The sequence below is a fragment of the Mercenaria mercenaria genome, unplaced genomic scaffold (assembly GCF_021730395.1).
Source record: "Mercenaria mercenaria strain notata unplaced genomic scaffold, MADL_Memer_1 contig_4374, whole genome shotgun sequence".
In the NCBI taxonomy this organism is placed as follows: Eukaryota; Metazoa; Mollusca; class Bivalvia; order Venerida; family Veneridae; genus Mercenaria; species Mercenaria mercenaria.
In genome coordinates, this window is record NW_026462596.1 from 43,880 (window position 1) to 63,444 (window position 19,565).

At 32.0% G+C, this 19,565-nt stretch overlaps 1 protein-coding gene across 1 annotated transcript in view; it reads left to right on the forward strand.

Annotated features, from left to right (window-relative positions):
* Positions 1–7,871, forward strand: part of LOC123552740 (uncharacterized) — a gene marked incomplete at its 5' end in the record, with an annotated part of 50,568 nt that extends 42,697 nt beyond the window's left edge. Inside the window, 2 exons of the mRNA XM_053535021.1 lie at positions 6,767–6,894; positions 7,848–7,871. Coding sequence (XP_053390996.1) covers positions 6,767–6,894; positions 7,848–7,871 — 152 coding nt within the window. The remainder of the gene's footprint in view (positions 1–6,766; positions 6,895–7,847) is intronic.
* Between the last annotated feature and the right edge of the window lie 11,694 nt (positions 7,872–19,565).

The following is a 19,565-nucleotide window of genomic DNA, read 5'->3' on the forward strand; positions in this document are numbered from 1 at the left end:
AGTTCTACATAGGATTTCCAAATTAACTATGTTCAATACTGTTCTATAGCGACTTGTTCCAAATAAAAACAGAAGTCAAATAATTTATTGGGATAGACGCAGTCCAAATCAATTTACATGTGGGGCTGATTATTTTGATTCCGATGATGAAGAATGTGCGATCATGGACAGTGATGATGAAGATGATGACTCAAAGCAACCTTTCAGATTACACAAACTGTCGCTTGAAGATGAGTTTTTGTTAACATTAATGAAATTAAGATTCGGATTACTTTTAGTCATGCGCTTTAACAAAAATATTTGATACTTGGGTGAATTTAATGTACTTTGTATTCGGCTCCAAAGTGATATTTCCTCATCGATGCATTTATTCAAAGTATATGACACCTGAATTTAAACAGCAATATCATCCTACTACAATGCTTATAATAACTGTACAGAACTAAACAGTGAAATGCCATTATCATTAGTAAGAAAATCTCAGACATATTCGGACTATAAATCAATTAACACATTTAAAAGACTTATTGGTGTGGATAGCACAGGTGGAATCATGTTTGTATCCCGCTTGTACACAGGAGGTATATCAGACAAGGCTATATGTCATCAAACTTTTAAAACTAAAAATGGAAAGTGAAGATTTAAAACAAGGCGACGTCATTATGGAAGATAAATGTTCTACCATTGCAAACTGTCTGAAATTGGACTTCGACTGAATATACCACCATTTTTGGGGGAAAACGGAAACGATTATCTACGGGTGTTAAAGACACACGTGTTATTGCACAACACCGCATACACATAGAAAGAGCAATTGGAAAAGTGCGAAATTTTCGCATATTTGACCGAAAGCTATCTTTGAAATCTGCTGGTGCTGTCAACCAAATTTGGACTGTTTGTTGTCTGCTGTCTAACTTTCAAGATCCTGTCATTACTACAGCACATGATGAGCCTGATTAGTTTATGTCTGTAGATTTCAAGTATGGTACTGCAACATTAATGCAAAATTGTGCTAAATTTAACTCTGTAGACAATACATGCCGTGTTTTATTCTTACTTTGATTTCTCCAACATTTTGCTTTGATACGGAACTTGTTAATTGTCTTCCAAACAAATGCGTCATGAATGTAACTTTCAACAAAGAAATCATTTCCTTTATCAAATGCCCTGTTTTTACCATTTTCTTATTTTTTCTGTAATCAGGAATTTGAATAATGGAAAATAACTTTGGTATCCTAAACAGTTTTTTAGTCCATTCAAAAGAACTTGAAGTTGCCATTTTCTGTTTTAATACCATGATAGAATAGAAACTCTAGAAAGTGTTAGAAATGCAGTAAACATGAGAATAAATGCATAATACAAGTGTTGTAAATTGTTTGATGATGCGCATTGTTTACTTATTTTGGGCTTATCAGGGATTTATCTAAGGTTTAACCACAGATTATCAACACCACTCTCCTTTTAGCCAGTGCATTGCTATTGTAAATACTGCCTAGGGTTCAGCTGCAGTTTATTTGTTTACCTGGAACAGACCACGTGACTCTTCGTTGATATGGTCTATACGGATACAAGTTTTGAATAATTACTTATACAAAATATTACGTAATTTATCATGTCAAAACAAATGCTTAGTTCGAAAGATGCAGTCAATGGCTTGAAGCAGTAGAAAGTACTATAGTTTTCTATTATACTTCTAAATACAGTACGGCTTATTCTTCATTGTCGTTTTTTAATTCGGCTGTCGCTTAGCTTGCTGAAATTAGCAAAAGTAAAAGAAATGAATCATTATGATTATGATATGTAGTATGATCTTGATTTTGCTGTTCTGTTCACTAAAATAAAATGAAACAGAAACACCCCAGTTTGAATCAGACATTTAGGTTTTCATTTTGCTTTCAGAAAAACCGTCGCCTAAACAAGGGTTAGGTAATTATAGTCCCAACATCCATTTACATTTATTATGTGTAAACAATTTGGTATTCATTCGAGAGAAGTCCAAACGAAATGTCGACAGATATGCGACAGCTTGAAAGAAGTTTCAGAAAATATATTGCAAGTTTGGCCAGCTTACAAGGAAAGTCATGATCATACTGTTATATTTGTTATCATTACACAATCGGTCGTAAATTCTCCAAAAGACATTAATATAACAGAAGACTTTGAGGATATTCTACGTACAGAAAAAGAAACAAATGCATAGGATAGAACCGTGATTATTATTATCATGAATAATATAACTTTGTATATATAAAGGATATCTCCCTAATTCAGCGTATATGTTAGCGTTGCTAGAATTCAGCGTAACATTTAATATCCGTTTGCAAAACTTCCGATGAATGCGTTCTAATTATTTAGGCTTGACTACATCCAACATTTCGCAAGAATATTGCAAAGTAAATGCATCAAAAGCGTCAAAAAGTTAATTATATACACTTAGTTTCAATTCAATGTGTTTAATATTGTTTACCCAGAAATTCATTGCCTTAAGTCCCTTACCGGACAATACATTCTGACTTGTATTGAACTAGCCAGTCGATCTAAACACCAGAACCAAGAAAATAATAATAAATTGACACTATCTGTACGCCTTCAGTTTCACTTCCAGTGTTCGCTTCATTTCAGTCTACCTTTTTTAAACACCGTTATCTTATTCACTTTAATACCCCATATATATTCATTTAGTACATGTGTAGGTCTAAATGCCGCTGTAAATCTTTTGGGTTTTCTCAGACAAAATCCATACCATCAGCATGCATAAGTAGCATTAACGTTACTTTTGACAGGGTAGCTTTTCACTTCTAAATACATAGCTCTTCACATACGAAGCATTTTCCCTAGAAAAAGACAGTAGCTGTTGGGATAATATGGTTGACTTTGTGTGTTTTGAACTTTATAATAAATTCTGAATTTATTTGTTATATCATATGCTGTGGAGGATATTTGCTTGTTTTAGTGTAATATAGGAATATACAATCCCTGGCTCGCGGATTTTTCAAAGTCCGCGCTTCCCCGCGATTTGACCCTAGCGCGGACACTTTTATGAGCCGCGGGGATGCGCGTTTTTTCCTGCATCCCCGTAATATATTTTACAGCTTCCACCGCGACCAAAAGCAATAAATCGATTGCGGTGGATTGCGAAGACAAATCGCAGCGTGTCGAGGTGAAGTGCCGGTGGTTCGCGGTGAATTGCGGTGGATCGCCGCGATTTACAGGTAAGGGAATGACGTTATAAATGACAATATACAGTGTATAATGCATATAAACTGACAGGAAATTTAACATGAATTATTTAGAGGAAAAAATAAAAAAGTATATGGCTTTTCATTATCTTTAATAATAATAATTTTAAACATATCTTGCTTAGATTATTTCAGTTATACGTATTTTCATAATATAAATTTTTTTCTGCTAACAAGATTTGATAACAATTATCTTTATATAACGAATGCATTCTTTGTGTTACTATTTATAATATTATGTTAAGTTTGTTTTTCAATGTGACCGTGTTATTTAAAAGATAGATATTTACATATAGTGAAAACTAAATTTTTCTAGTATCATAATAATAAGATAATGAAAAAATCACATCAGAGTAATTGATTTTTTGTATTGATATAAAAGTTTACAGAAGAATGGTTATTTTTATCATAAACGTACAATCATGCATAGCTACAGAAATATAACACAACAGGATGAAATCAGATTACTGAGTTTCACCTGGGCAAGAAATGTTAAAACTCATGATAGCAAATATGAATGAATATGGAAGATAAATCAAAGAACCTCTCTTAGATTAATAATATGTATGCAGTTGCTTTATACTGCAAAACGAACAGTCTACGCGTTTTTAAAATTAAATCGGTGAATGTAAAACAACATTCTGCTAGATACATGTATAAAATCAATAATTAAATTCACAATAATTAAGCAAAAGCAAATCAAAATCATTTCAAAATTTACATTTCACAATTAAGAAATTATTACTAACTAAATTTTAAGGCAGTACATAAATATTACAAGATGAAATAATCTTTAAAAGTTTAAAATTAAAGACAGTTTTGTAATAAAGGGATGTAAAATACAAAAATGCCTAACATTTTTCTTTTTTTTTTGTTATTGCAAAAAAAATTTTAGAAGATAACCCTTAAATTTTGCGCATAAACTCTTTGCTTTTTAAATGAAGTACTTGAAATAATAAACAAACTTATAAGAAAACGAAAAGTTTATTTATGTACCAGGTACTGCTTTCAAATTAAAATGTAAGCTACATACAGGCGTTAAATTATCAAATTTTAGCCGAATATGTGGTTGATAGATCAATTCAGCAATTTTTTAATAATAATTAAAAAAGTGTAAATTCTGCAAGTTTGTCAGTGTACCGTTACATTATACATTATTATACCGGCGACTACGTGTTTCACTCTTCGCAGTGACGAGGTATTTCAATGTTGTTTTAACGCGTGTCAATAAATAAGGGGTTAATTGACAACTTTTGCCGACATCTGATCAGGTTTAAGAAAATTGTTACACGTGGTATGAAAGGGAGACAATCAAAATCCCCTTGATCAAAATCCCCTACACTGAAAAATGACAGGGTGTCACAAAATCCCCTTCATACTTTTGCAGGGGGTATCATAATCCCCTCTGTGATTTTTACTTATTTCATCAAGTTCAAATACAACTATATACAACTTAAAAGTCTATTGCATAAAGCACGTAAATACAATGCCTTTAGCAAACATAATATAATTTGGAGAACTGATATCTATATATCTATAATGTTAACCACAGAGGGGATTATGATACCTCCTGCAAATGTGCGAAGGGGATTTTGTAACACCCAGTCATTTTTCAGTGGAGGGGATTTTGATCAAGGGGATTTTGATATACACTCGGTATGAAATGCACATTATTTCCTTATATTATATTTGTTAAACATTTGAAGTATTTTTTCTTAATTATCATCAACAATAATGACTCGTACACTATATATTTTATAAACTGAATCTTATATGTTACCAGTGTAAAGATTAAATTGTGTTCAAATTAAACTTAATATAGTATTTAATTAACAGTTATTCAAAATTGGTTAAATTAGTATACATAAGAATCTATTAAATGTTACGTCCAGATAAACTACTGAATAGCTTTTATTAATTCGTAATGTGTGATATGTTTAATTAACATCATAGTCCGTACTGTATACTTATATGAAAATAAATAAAATACTACTTTTATATACCACGTATAGTAGCAAACTAATTAAAAGGAAATAATCTTAATTTGAATTAACGGTGCCGCTTTATTTTAATTCCTATTATAGTCAACGTTTTCATGATCAATGTAAAATTATCATTTTAAATATTATTGCATCTAAGATATTACAAGTGTATTTGATAAAATTAAAATTTTATAAACTTTAAGATACATTTAGCCATTTGCAATAAACCCGACTGCAAATAATTCGTAAAATCATTCGGTAAGTGTATAAATATGCCCCGTAGCCAGCCTTACCTGGATTTCGCGGTGACTGCCGGTGATTCGCCGCGATCCATCGCGATTCAGCGCGACCCGCTGAGATTTTTCATCGCGGGTCGCCGTGGACACTTTATCTCTAATTGATCGCGGGGTCTTACAAAATCATCGCGATTTATCACAGTCTTAAGTAATAATTCAATGAGAAAAATCATCGCGATTTTCCACTCAGGGTAAATATTTGTGCCGGTGGTAACGCGGAAAAAGCAAAATCCGCGAGCCAGGGACTGTAGTTCACGAAGTGAACACTATGATGCAATATTTCCACGAATGGAGCAGCCACGAGTAAAAATATAATTATGGTGTTCCCGAGTGAAATATATATCGATCTTACACTGAAACAAACAAATTTTATATCCAGTTTGTCTGCGCAACGTCACGTGCAGCGCATCATAACGTCAAAATATCGTGACGTCAGGATATATTTGTAGAAATATTGTAAATAGCTCTATAACGTTTCCTAATTTCTTTTACATTCTATTGTGATAGAATGTTCATGTTTATGATGCTGTTGGTATTTCTATACAACTATGTCTTTACTGAAGTATATTTTGCAAGGAATACTATTATCTAAACTTCATGTTCTTTCGCACTCAAGTGTAGTTCCGTACCAGTGAAAAATAAAAATGTTATTTTAAGTGTTTGAAACAGTGATATCAATTTTATTTCACTGATAAATTTCAGTATTTCAATGAAGAGCATAGAATAAATGTATATATTCTGAAATATAATTTTCACCAAGTTCACACTTGGCTAAGAATTCAACTTGATAGGAAGTGTTACGCAAAGTTTCCTTTAAAAACGTGACCATTCGTAATACAGCTTCTAAGACATCAATAAAATGTATGTAAATGATGTGATGTTTTGATGTATATAGCATGTTCATGCTATGTTTAGAAAATGTATAATGCATTGTGTTTTTATGCTGCGCCTGTTGGTTTGCGTTTAGTTAAATGTTTATAATGATTAGTGTCATTTATGTATGTAATCAGTATCTTATATTGAATAACTTACTTTGTAGTTGATAGTAGTAACTGGTAACTAACCTTTATATAACTTTTAGAATCGCACTACTCATTTGGTTAGCATATATATATACATGTATATGCCAATGGGTTTCAGCTATGATATTAGTTAGAAAATTTGCTTTTAATATTACCTTACCTATAGATATAATCATCTGTTAAAGAAAAATGATACTGTTTTACGGCGACAATTTATTCTTTTTAAGATAGCGTATCAAGTTCAATAGATACAAAAATGGAGGGACAGGAACAGCTAGGAAACATTCAAGGCAAGTGGATATTTTTTGATAATTTTGTTGGGTGTATGTCAGTAGTATATATTATGGCGCTTTTGGCACACTTTTTACCATTTTTGAAAAATTTTAAAAATAATTTTTTATTTTTATCGAAAAATATTTTTCAAAATTTTTATCAAAAATAAACAATAACAACCACCCTGATTAACGGAAATAATTTATTATTACTTGCTCATTCTCTCCTTGGTTATTAGGTTCTAATATTTTATACAACAAATCATACAGCGGTACCTTATTTTTATAAAATTTATATATAATATAAATGAGTTTACAAAATAAAATATATTGTTTGAAAGAAAGAAAATTCACCGATAATTTAAATCCTCAAAATGTCACAACGAAAAATGGAAGACTGATGATAAAAGCAAAATGTTAATCTTGTGGAAAAAAGTCTAAAAATATCTAAGTTTGTTAAAAATACAGTGGGTAATTTAGATAGTAATAAAGCAATGTTACCTCTATTACCTAAGAAAGGTTTAACACTCCCAGGATATAGTTATTGTGGACCAGGAAATCTCCTAGATATTGGTCAACCCGTAAATGAATTGGATGTGGTATGTATAACCACGATTACTGTTATGATTGAGGAATAAGTAAAAACGAATGTGATTAACAAATGTTATCTAACTTAAAGAATACTAAATCAAAATCGGTCGGAAAAAAGATAGCCAAACATTTAGTTGTAAAACCTGCAAATTATATAAAATATAAACTTGGTTTGGGGAAAAATCAAAAAGGGGAAAGGGGGAAAATACAAGCTCGCTCAAAAAGACCCCCGAAATAAACTTGAGTGACGAATTAGCAGACGAATTACACAAACCGATTAAACTTTAAATTTTCTAAACGAAAAGTGATTGTTCGTGACATTGATGATACTTGGTCAGCTGATTTAGTTGATATGGAAGCTTTTTCAAAATATAATAAAGGTGTGAAGTGCTTGTTAACCGTTATTGATATATTCAGCAAATATGCTTTGGTTATTCCTTTAAAGACAGATAGACAGATGTTTAATTGACGTAAACTGTACGTTTTTTTTGTCACAAATACAATATATACACTTACATCAAAATATTGTCATGTGATTTATACAAATAACAAAAAACGTAAGCATTTTTGAATGAAATAATTGACTTTACATGTAACATAGATTATTATGGAGGATGAGTCTTATACATTTAACAACTATACAAGGAAGTATCAACTGGATACGCAGAGCTAAAAGTTTATCACTAATTACAATAAAGATGTTCTAAGTATAAATGCATGATAAATGAATTTAGACAAATTTTTAATAACCACTTGTTTATCACTATTGAGGAGTTCAATAAATTTAAAGAATAAAACTTATGGGTTGATGAAGGAAAAGAATTTTATAATAAAAAGTTTGAATCATTTTTGAATAAAAATAAGATTAACATGTATCATACCTTTAATGAAGGAAAGACTGTAGTAATTGAAAGATTTAATAGAAGTTTAAAAAGAATAATGTGAAAATATTTTACAGCAAATAGTACTTATACTTATTTAGATAATTTACAGGAAATGGTTGATAAATATAACAAAACAAAACATTCTACTATAAAAATGACACAAACTGAAGCCAATAAAAACTTAAATAAAATACTGTTTACCTTATTTTATATGGTAATTTAAAGATACCAAAGAGTAAACCAAAATTAAAGATTGGTGATCGGACTCGCTTAACAAACGACATTTTGAAAAATAATATACACCAAACTGGACATATTTATGCAATAAATAATACAAATCCCAGAACATACACTATAAATGATTTGAATAATGAAATAATTCAGGGTTCATTTTATGAGCAAGAACTTTTACCTACTGAACAAGAGGTTTTTAGAATAGAAAAAATTATCAGACGAGACTGTAAGAAAAAACTAGCTTTGGTAAAATGGGAAGGTTATAATGAAAACATTTAATAGTTGGATTCCCGAATCTTCGATTCGTTAAGAAAGCTATGGTTTAATTCCGTTTAATGAACTGGATAAAAATTTAAATTAAAAAAATATATTATATAAATGAGTAATAAAATCTAATAATTTCTAATGAAGACAAAGTCTTATGAAACCACGGGTTTCCTAAAATAGAAACAGTAGATCAATTAATTATTCCATTGACTAAACTTGCTGCTGCTTACAGAAAAGGTTATAAATTTTGTGGAAGAGTAAATACAGGATTACAAATTACAGCAGGTATCTTTGGTTGCTCGGCTGCATTAGCACTTGTTCCAGCTATTCCTATATCTGTAGCAGTTGCTGGCGTTGTTCCATCAGTAATTACAATATTTATTAATAGACTAAAAGTTGAAGACAAAAAAAGCTATTTTGAAATTACATCATCACAAAATAAAACAACTTATAACAAAAGCACGATTGCAGCTTTAGCTGTTTATGACCCTAATACTTTTGGAAAAGTGAATGAAGAAGATTCAAATTAAGTTATTCAGGATATTTTCACATTACTGTTAAGAAATGCAGAAAAAAAACTATTCAATACCTCTTGAAATGTATATGAAGGAATTTAAAGTAAACGGATATAGAAACGAAAACGAAGAAGAGTTGTGTTAAAGATTTTTTTCTATAAGTATTTTATATAAATGAAAAAAATTATATCAGTTGAAGGTTATATTGCATCGGGGTAAAGTACGTTTTTAGATATTATTAAAGAATATAATCATAATTTTAGTATAATTCCAGAACCAATCCATGAATGGCAAATTGTTATGGACCCACGTGCAACCGAAGGTTCCAGTTTCGCAAGTCATAATTCATATAACCTATTTGAACTTGCTTCCCAAGAACCTTCCAAATATTCATTTCCTTTCCAACTTTAAACAGCCATATAAAAATGTTATCTTCTGCTAAACAGTTTGATGGTGTTTCTGTCCTTGAATGATGTTATTTAGCCAACAGTAACGCTTTTACATAACAATATCACGACAACGGTGTTATGAACGACCCCGGGTGGGCGTTATATAATCTTTATTTAACTGATCATATTATAAAAACATACGGAAAACCCAAATTGATGGATTTGTTTATGTTAAAACCGACCCAGAAATATGTCTTAAAAGACTTCAAAAAAGAAACAGAATGGAAGAAAACAAAGTTAGTTTAGATTATTTAGAGATATTACATAAATTACATGAAGAATGGTTAGGTCGAATGGCCAAAAACAACAAAAATATTAACAATTGATAACAATTTAGATAAATAACCTTAAAAACCAATTCATTCAAAAGATATAGAAAAATTAAGAAACATTATAAAATCAATATAAATTTTCTTTAAGTGCGTTTTAAAGATTTTTTTCTGTTAATATAGTGTATGAACCAAAACGTTAAGTCAGTTTATTCGAAGGTTCGGCATTACGTCTGTCCCATCTAACAACAGCAGCTGTGGATATAACAAATTGGAACATAATTCCTTCGATTTATAATAACTACCCGGCTTACCTTACCTCACCCCTGTCTCTATTAAACTTAAAACATTAGTTTTTATTTCGTTTTGAAGAGGCATGGAAAATGGGGTAACACGTGACCCCGCTGTGAACTGAAAAATGGGACGACTTAAGAGGAACCCTATTTCGAGTAAGAAAATGTGGGGTTTTTTAAGATATTTTTCTATAAGTATATTATATAGATGAGTAATAGAAAGGTAGACATAATGCATTATAATCATATGATTATGCCAAAATTATCCAGTACTTTAGGAGAAATAACAAACCCAGATAAATGTTCATATAAAAAAGTTCTTAAAAGAAGAAATGTTATAAACTCCAAACTTGCTCAAATAGTTAGTGAAGAATATAAAAAACATGTGACAGATAAATTAAAAAATGTTAAAGATCCATATCTTTTTTCAGAAAAAAACCCTAATAACCGAGGATGTGGTTGTTTGATGTTAACAAAATTAGAAAACAACGAAAACTTCAAACAATAACCGAAACAAACCCCAAAAAGTTATTGCAGCGTTGTGAATGAAAAACGGAGTAAAAGTGGAATATCGAAACTTAATGGAAAAAGATATAAATTTAAATATTATTGAGTGTTGTTTTATTCCTTAACGAATTTTTTTCTCTAACTATAATATATAGATGAGTTTCAGAGAAATTGAGAAATCTACAAAACAATATTTTAAGAAATTTGAAATTAAAATTAACAAGAGCTCGTCGAACACGAAATGCCCCCCTTGATGCATTCAGTAATTGCACAAGGAACAGAAATTATATGCTCACTGTATTATATAAAACAAAATTTCTACCATTCTGCTTTAATCTGACCTCGATCTTTAACCTATTAACCTAACAAGAGATTACAGAGTGATCCTGGCGCCATCCACTGAGCCATTTTTAAATGTTTCAAATTTCAAGACTAGCTCAAGGTCAAAATCAATGTCAAATTTCATTTCGGTACAAAACAATATGTATGTGGTCCAAATTTGAAAGCTGTGACTTGAGAAAAGTGAAAGCAGGTCACTAGATCAATTTCAAGGTCAAAGTTCATTTCGGTAAAAACTATGCATGTGGTCCAAATTTGAAGGCTGTAGCTACAGAAATGTGAAAGTAGGTCACTAGGTCAAGATCAAGGTCAGCTCATGTCAAGGTTCATCTTGCCAATCAAAACTATAAATGTGGTCCAAATTTGAAGCCTGTAGCTTCAGAAATGTGAAAGTAGGTCACTAGGTCAAAATCAAGGTCAAATTTTATTTCGGAACACTAAACTATGCAAGTGGTCCAAATTTGAAGCCTGTACCTTCAGAAATGAGGAAGTAGGTCACTAGGTCAATCTCAAGATCAAAGTTCATTTCAGTACACAAAACTATGCTTGTGGTTCAGATTTGAAGGCTTTAGCTTGAGAAATGTTAAAGTAGGTCACTAGGTCAAAATCAATGTCAAATTTTATTTCGGAACAAAACACTATGCATGTGGTCCAAATTTGAAGGCTGTAGCTACAGAAATGTGAAAGTAGGTCACTAGGTAAAGTTCAAGGTCAACTCATGTCAAGGTTCATCTTGCCACTCAAAAATATACATGTAGTCCAAATTTGAATGATGTAAGTTATGGACATGAAGGTTCTAAGTTCTTCCATATATAAGTCTACATGAACCATATCACCCCTGGGGCCATATTTGACCCTAGAGGGATAATTTGAACAAACTTGGTAGAGAAGCACTAAATGAGGCTACATTACAAAATATCAAAGCCATAGCGTTTGTGGTTTGGACAAGAAGATTTTCCCTATATAAGTCTAGGTAAACCATGTGACCCCCTAGGACGGAGCCATATTTGACCCTAGGGGAATAATTTGAACAATCTTAGTAGAGGACCACTAGATGATGTCATATACACAGTATCAAAGCCCTAGCCCCTCTGGTTTGGACAAGATGTTTTTTCAAAGTTTTTTCCTATATAAGTCTATATAAACCATGTGACCCCCGGGGTGGGGCCATATTTGACCCCTGGGAAATAATCTGAACAATCTGGGTAGAGGACCACTAGATTTTGCTACATACCAAATATCAAAGCCCTAGGCCCTATGGTTTTGGACAAGAAGATCAGACACCGTTTTAACTGTTTCTTGTATGTGACCTTGACCTTTGACCTAATGACGTCAAAGTCAATAGGGGTCATCTGCTAGTCATGGCCAAACTAACTGTCAATTTTCCTGACACTTGGCCCAAGCATTCCAGAGTTTTTGCCTAGAAACCATTTTACTGTTCCTGGTCACTGTGACCTTGACCTTTGAGATACTGACCTCAAAATCAATAGGGGTCATCTGCTGGTCATGGCCAATCTCCCTTTCAACTTTTGTGACCCTAGACTAAAGCATTCTTGAGTTATCATCCGGAAACCGTTTTACTGTTCAGGGTCACTGTGACCTTGACTTTTAACGTATTGACCTCAAAATCAATAGGAGTCTTCTGCTGGTCATTACCAACCTCTCTATCAACTTTTGTGATGCTAGGCTGAAGCGTTCTTGAGTTATCATCCGGAAACTGTTTTACTGTTCAGGGTCACTGTGACCTTGACCTTTACCATACTAACCTCAAAATTAATAGGGGTCATCTGCTGGTCATTACCAACCTTCCTATCAACTTTCATGATCCTAGGTCCAAGTGTTCTTGAGTTATCATCCGGAAACCGTTTTACTATTCAGGGTCACTGTGACCTTGACGTTTGACATACAGACCTCAAAATCAATAGGGGCCATCTGCTGGTAATGACCAACCTCTCTATAAACGTTCATGATCCTAGGCCCAAGCGTTCTTGAGTTATCATCCGGAAACGGATTGGTCTACATTCCGACCGACAGACCGACCGACCGACCGACATACCGACCGACCGACCGACATCTGCAAAACAATATACCCCTCCTTCTTCGAAGGGGGGCATAAATATAGACAAGATCCAAAACATCAATTATATTTAACTATAAAAGACTCTTTTGAAATACCTAAATCTGAACTTTCTAATTTAAAAGGTATAAAAATAAATATCGTACTAAAATAACTATTGCAAAAATGAGTGCAAACACTCAAACAGACACAATATATAAACAAGCTTATGTTCAGCCAAGGGCTCTAATTATTATATAGGGAATCTGAAATAATAAACATTTCACATCAAGACATTGACGAAATAATAAATAAAATTAGCAACTGGATTTCAGAAGAAAGTAGTTAGAGAATAGAATCAGTTGATGCCCATTATATAAACAGATATAAATATAATCCACTGACCGCTTCTAGTTATTTAGAATTACCAAAAAAATTACAACATAATAAGAAAGGATTAATAAATATAAAGAAAGATGATAATGAATGTTTTAGATGGTACCATTTAGCTTACAAATTTCCTGTCGGAAAAAAAACTTCAAAGAGTTTCTAAATATAAAAAAAACATATAAAAGAATTAGACTACTCTGGAATAAACTTTCCTGTTACTTTAAATCAAATACCTAAAATAGAAACTCAGAACGAAATTAGATTTTATATATTTGGTTAGTTTTCAACCCTAGGAGACGGAGTCTCTGGTTATGAAAGTAATACTGTTTATCCATTGTACATTTCAAAATATCAATATGAAAAACAATGTGACATTTTGTTGATCAATAAAGATAAAATAAACCGTTATGTCTGGATAAAAGATTTTAATAGATTAATGTTTAATAAAACAAAACATCAACATGAAAAAAATATTTTTGTAGGTTTTATTTACAATGTTTTTCTCAAGAAAAAATATCAAATGAACACATTCCAAATTGTTTAGCTATTTATGGTGTTCAAGCTGTAAAAATGCCAAAAGAGGGAAGTAAGATTTCTTTTAAAAACTATCACAAACAGTATGTAGTACCTTTTGTAATTTATGCTGATTTTGAATCAATAACTAAGAAAGTTTCAACTGCTTTACCATCACCTGAATCTTCATTTACAGAACCATATCAAAATCATATAGATTGTGGTTATGGTTATAAAGTTGTTAAATATCTTCCGAAAGAATTTCCTGAAAATTTAGTGCAACTTTTAAAAACAAAAGACTTTATCCATATGATTACATGGATTCATTTGAAAGATTAAAAGAAAAAGGGTTAAAAAATGTTTGGAATAAATTTAAAATAAAAACAATGGGAGAATATCATGATCTACATTTAAAAGCTGACGTCTTACTTTTAGTCGATACATTCAAAAAATTTAGAAGGTTGTGTTTAGAATACTACAAATTAGATCCATATCATTATTTTATTAGGCCTGGGACGCGATGTTAAAAATGACCAAGGTTAATTTAGATTTAATTAGTGATATAGATATGTATTTATTTATTAAAAAAGGCCTTAGAGGAGGAATTAGTTATATAGCAAATCGATATAGTAAAGCAAGCAGTAAGTATATGAAAGATTATGATCCTGAATTAGAATCTAAATACATTATGTACCTCGACGCCAACAACCTTTATGGATGGGCCATGTCGCGACCTTTACCCTCTGGAAATTTTAAATTTATTTCCGAAAATCAATTCAACACCTTAATCAAAAATGGTAAACTATCTTTGTAATTGAATGTGATCTTGAATATCCAAATTACACAACGATTATCCTTTAGCTCCTGAAAAAATTAAAATATCAGATCAATGGCTTTCAAATTATAGAAAAAATATTATAGAATATTGAAATAGGAAAAAGTAATGTAAAGAAGTTGGTTCCGACTTTAAGGAGAAAAGAAAAAAATGTTGTTCATTATAAAAATCTTGAACTATATACTCAATTAGGATTAAAAGTATCAAAACTTCATAGGAAATTAACTTTTGACGAAAGTACTTGTTTAAAAACGTATATTGATTTTAATACTCAAAAAAGATCTAAAGCAAAGAATTCTTTTGAAAAAGACTTTTAATGTTAATAAATAACTAACTCTGTATTCGGTAAAACGATGGAAAATTTACACAAGAGGGTTAATATTAAGCTGACGCATGATGAAAATCTTTTATTAATATATATTGCCAAACCTTCATTTGTTTGTTCAACGATGTTTAATAAGAATTTGTTTGGTATTCATAGAATAAAAGAAAGTTTGTTATTAAACAGACCTTGTTATGTTGGAATGTGTATTCTAGACTTATCAAAATATTTAATGTATTATATTTTCATTATAATTACATTCAGGAAAAGTATTAAGTTTCAGCAAAGCTTTTATTTACTGACACTGATTCATTATGTTATGAAATAAATACTGGAGATGCATATGAAGATTTTCATGAGGATTCAGAACTGTTTGATAATAGTGATTATGATAATAATTCAAAATTTTATTTCGACTATAATAAAAAGTAATTGGAAAATTTAATGATGAAGCTGCCGGAATTCCCATTGTTGAATTTGTCGGATTAAGAAGTAAACTGTATTCATATCTATAAGAGAATGAAATGAATATTAAAAATGTAAAGGAAAAAAGTACATAAAAATTACAAAGATACTTTGTTTAATTCAACCCAAAGTAGCCATACCTTTAAAGCTATTCGTTCTAATAAACACAATCTTTTCAGTTATGTTATAAATAAAACATCACTATCATGTAATGACGATAAAAAATATATTCTTGATAATGGTATTGATACATTAGCTTATCGTTAAATTACAGAACCATAAATTGTTAATTGAATATTTTAAACGTTTAAAGAATTAATATAATTATTATTTTATTTGCTTGAAATTGATTAGCATAATTAAGAGAAATAGATTCATTTTTATGCCCCCGAAGGGAGGCATATAGTTTTTGAACCGTCTGTCTGTCTGTCGGTCTGTCGGTCTGTCAGTCTGTCGGTCTGTCCGCAATTTTCGTGTCCGGTCCATATCTTTGTCATCGATGGGTGGATTTTCAATTAACTTGGCATGAATGTGTACCACAGTAAGACAACGTGTCGCGCGCAAGACCCATGTCCGTAGCTCAAAGGTCAAGGTCACACTTAGACATTAAAGGATAGTGCATTGATGGGCGTGTCCGGTCCATATCTTTGTCATCGATGGATGGATTTTCAAATAACTTGGCCAGAATGTGTACCACAGTAAGACGACGTGTCGCGCTCAAGACCCAGGTCCGTAGCTCAAAGGTCAAGGTCACACTTAGACATTAAAGGATAGTGCATTGATGGGCGTGTCCGGTCCATATCTTTGTCATCGATGGATGGATTTTCAAATACCTTGGCATGAATGTGTACCACAGTAAGACGATGTATCGCGCGCAAGACCCAGGTCCGTAGCTCAAAGGTCAAGGTCACAATTAGACAATAAAGGATAGTGCATTGATGGGCGTGTCCGGTCTTTAAGTATCTTTCGACTAATGGATCCAACGCCTGCAAACTTTTACCCTGCTTTTATACCATAGAGATTCAGGTCACGATAACAATTACAAACTTATTATTGGGATACGAATCAATGTAACAAAACTCTAGAAACGACGGCAATTCGCAGCAAAACAGCTATTGGCAAAAACCAGTTATCAAATGAGCAATTGTAATTTGATAACATTGAAAAAATGAGCAAATGTCAGGTGGCATCTAGCATAGAACAATCGGTAATAGGCATTTAGCAAATGAACAAATGAGCAAATATCAATTAGGAAAAGAGGTTTTGACAAGTAGCATTTAGCGAATTAGCATTCGGCAAATAACATTTATCAAATGAACAGTTAGGAGATTGTAATTAGCAATTGAGTAATCTGAAAATGGAAACTGGCAGTTAAAAAGGCCATTTACCAATGGCATATTTGACCCCACAATGGGCAAATTTTTATTAGCAAATAGCAATTGAACAACTAGCTTGTCTTAACCCGCATTCCGTACAAAATATACTGTATATGTACTTATTTCTGCGGGCTTAATATTCTGCGACTTTTTACAAAAACGAGGTGGTATAAATTCTGCGTACCTTAATTCTTCTCAAGTTGATGTGATATATTTCTGCGGTTCTGTTTATTTTATTTCATGTAATTATTTCAAAAAGATAGGTACGTATTGTGTTATTATTTTGACAGTTATGTTGGCTTCCGGTTTGAAAAGAAAAGTTTACGGATACTGATGAAATATCGTCATCATCACATAATGTTCAGTGTTTAACGCAAGGAGAAACAGTCATTTAATAAATATGGTCATGCCAAACAGACACGAAAAATGCCTGAATGTATTTTTTTGTAAATATTCTCATCTTTGCATTGTAACAGTATGTTGATTTTTGTTAATCACACATTTTTCAAGTCACATACGAATAACGATAAATATGACCATCGCCAGACGGATATGTTAAGGCTTAGAACTAGGCTTTGAGAAACAAACTTCAAACAACACCAAATCATAGAGAAAAACAGTTGTTTAACAAGAAAATTGGACAGCATGTAAAACATGTATATTACTTTACGAAACAAGTGTCAGTATACTGATATAAACATTGATTTCCGGAATAGGACTGCCCGAAGGGGCCCAACTTCCGGACAGTCAAACGCCTTCAAAAACTCACCATTTTCAAAAAACTGTTACACTTGTTCGTTTTGATGTATTTGCACTAGCGAGCTAGTGGTGAAATTTCGCATAACAAGGTGGAGCACAGTTTTCAGCGATTGTTTATCTCTATTTCTTTACAAATGGCATTCATTTACAAAGGGAGGCATTTTTTCCGAATATTTTAAGTACAAATGGCATTCATTTTCTAAGGGGAAACGTTTTTCCTAATATTTTAAGTACAAATGGCGTTCATTTTCAAAGAATACAACTTTTTCCGAAAATTTTAAGTTTCCGTCGAGATAAAGTTGTCTCTCTTTGAAAATGAATGCCATTTGTAAAGAAACTGTGTTCAACATTGTTATGTGAAATTTAACCATTCGCACACTATTGCAAATGCATCAAAACAAACATGTATAAAAGGTCTTTGAAAGTGGTGAGATTTTAAAGGCGTTTGACTGTCCGGAAGTGGGGCCCATTTAGGCAGTCCTTTTTCAGAATTCAATGTAAATATCAGTCTTAACAATATACACAAAGGTTACAATAGATTGCGTTTGTCACATTATTTAAGAAAATTGAAACAGCTGACTGCTCAATGGTAAACAAAAATCAAAACAAATTCGACGCTTTTTATCATGGTTAATTCCACAGCAAAACAATAATAAAATGGTTCTTTTATATTACTGTTACTACTAAATTTTCGACTGGCTTTGTCACACTACTGTCCAGTCAGAGGTAAATACACAGCTAGATATGAGTTGGGTTTTCAAAATACCTATTACGTATATCAAATCAGAGATGAGCACACAGCAAGCTAGGAGTTAGGTATTCACGTCACATAATCAAATTAAAAAACACAGCCAGAATCGAATATCCAGCTAGCTTTGACTTATATATTCAAATATATAAGACGAATATCCAGTCTGAGCTGATTATAAAGCTAGATCTGAGTTGGGCATTCAAATTACCTAAGTTGAATATCCATCAAGAGATGAATACACAGCTAACTTTGAGTTGGATTTTCACGACACATAAGAAAATTGAATACACTGCCAGTATTTAATACCATCTAGCTCTGAGTTGGGTATTCAAATAAAAAAGACGAATATCTATCGAAAGGTGTATACCCAGATAGCTCTTAGTTGAGTATTCAAATTACCTAAGTTGAATATCCACACAGAGGTGAGTACCAAGCTCGCTCTGTGTTTGACTTTTGAATTAAGGTATATGATGTTTGCTGGAAGATGGGTATTGGAAATTGGATATTCAATATCTAGTTACATTCTAATTCCCAGCCAGCTTTGACTTGGAGATTCAAACGATTTAACACTAATATAAGCCAGAAGTGAATGATAAACAGCTAGCTCTAAGCTGTATATTCACGACCATTAAGAAAACTAAATACACAGCCTAGATTGAATACCCAGCTACATTTTTAGCTCTGAGTTGAGTACGCCAAAAATAAAAAGACGAATATCAAGACAAAGGTGAATTCGCAGCTAGCTCTGTGTTAGGTATTCAAATAACCTCGGACGAATATCCTCTCAGAGGTGAATACCAAGCTAGCTTTGTGTTGGATGTTCACAACACATAAAGAAACTGACTATACAGTCAGGATTTTATGCCCAACCCAGCTAGCTGGGTAAACAAATATAAAAGACTAATATCCAGCCAGAGGTGAATATCCAGCTACCAATGA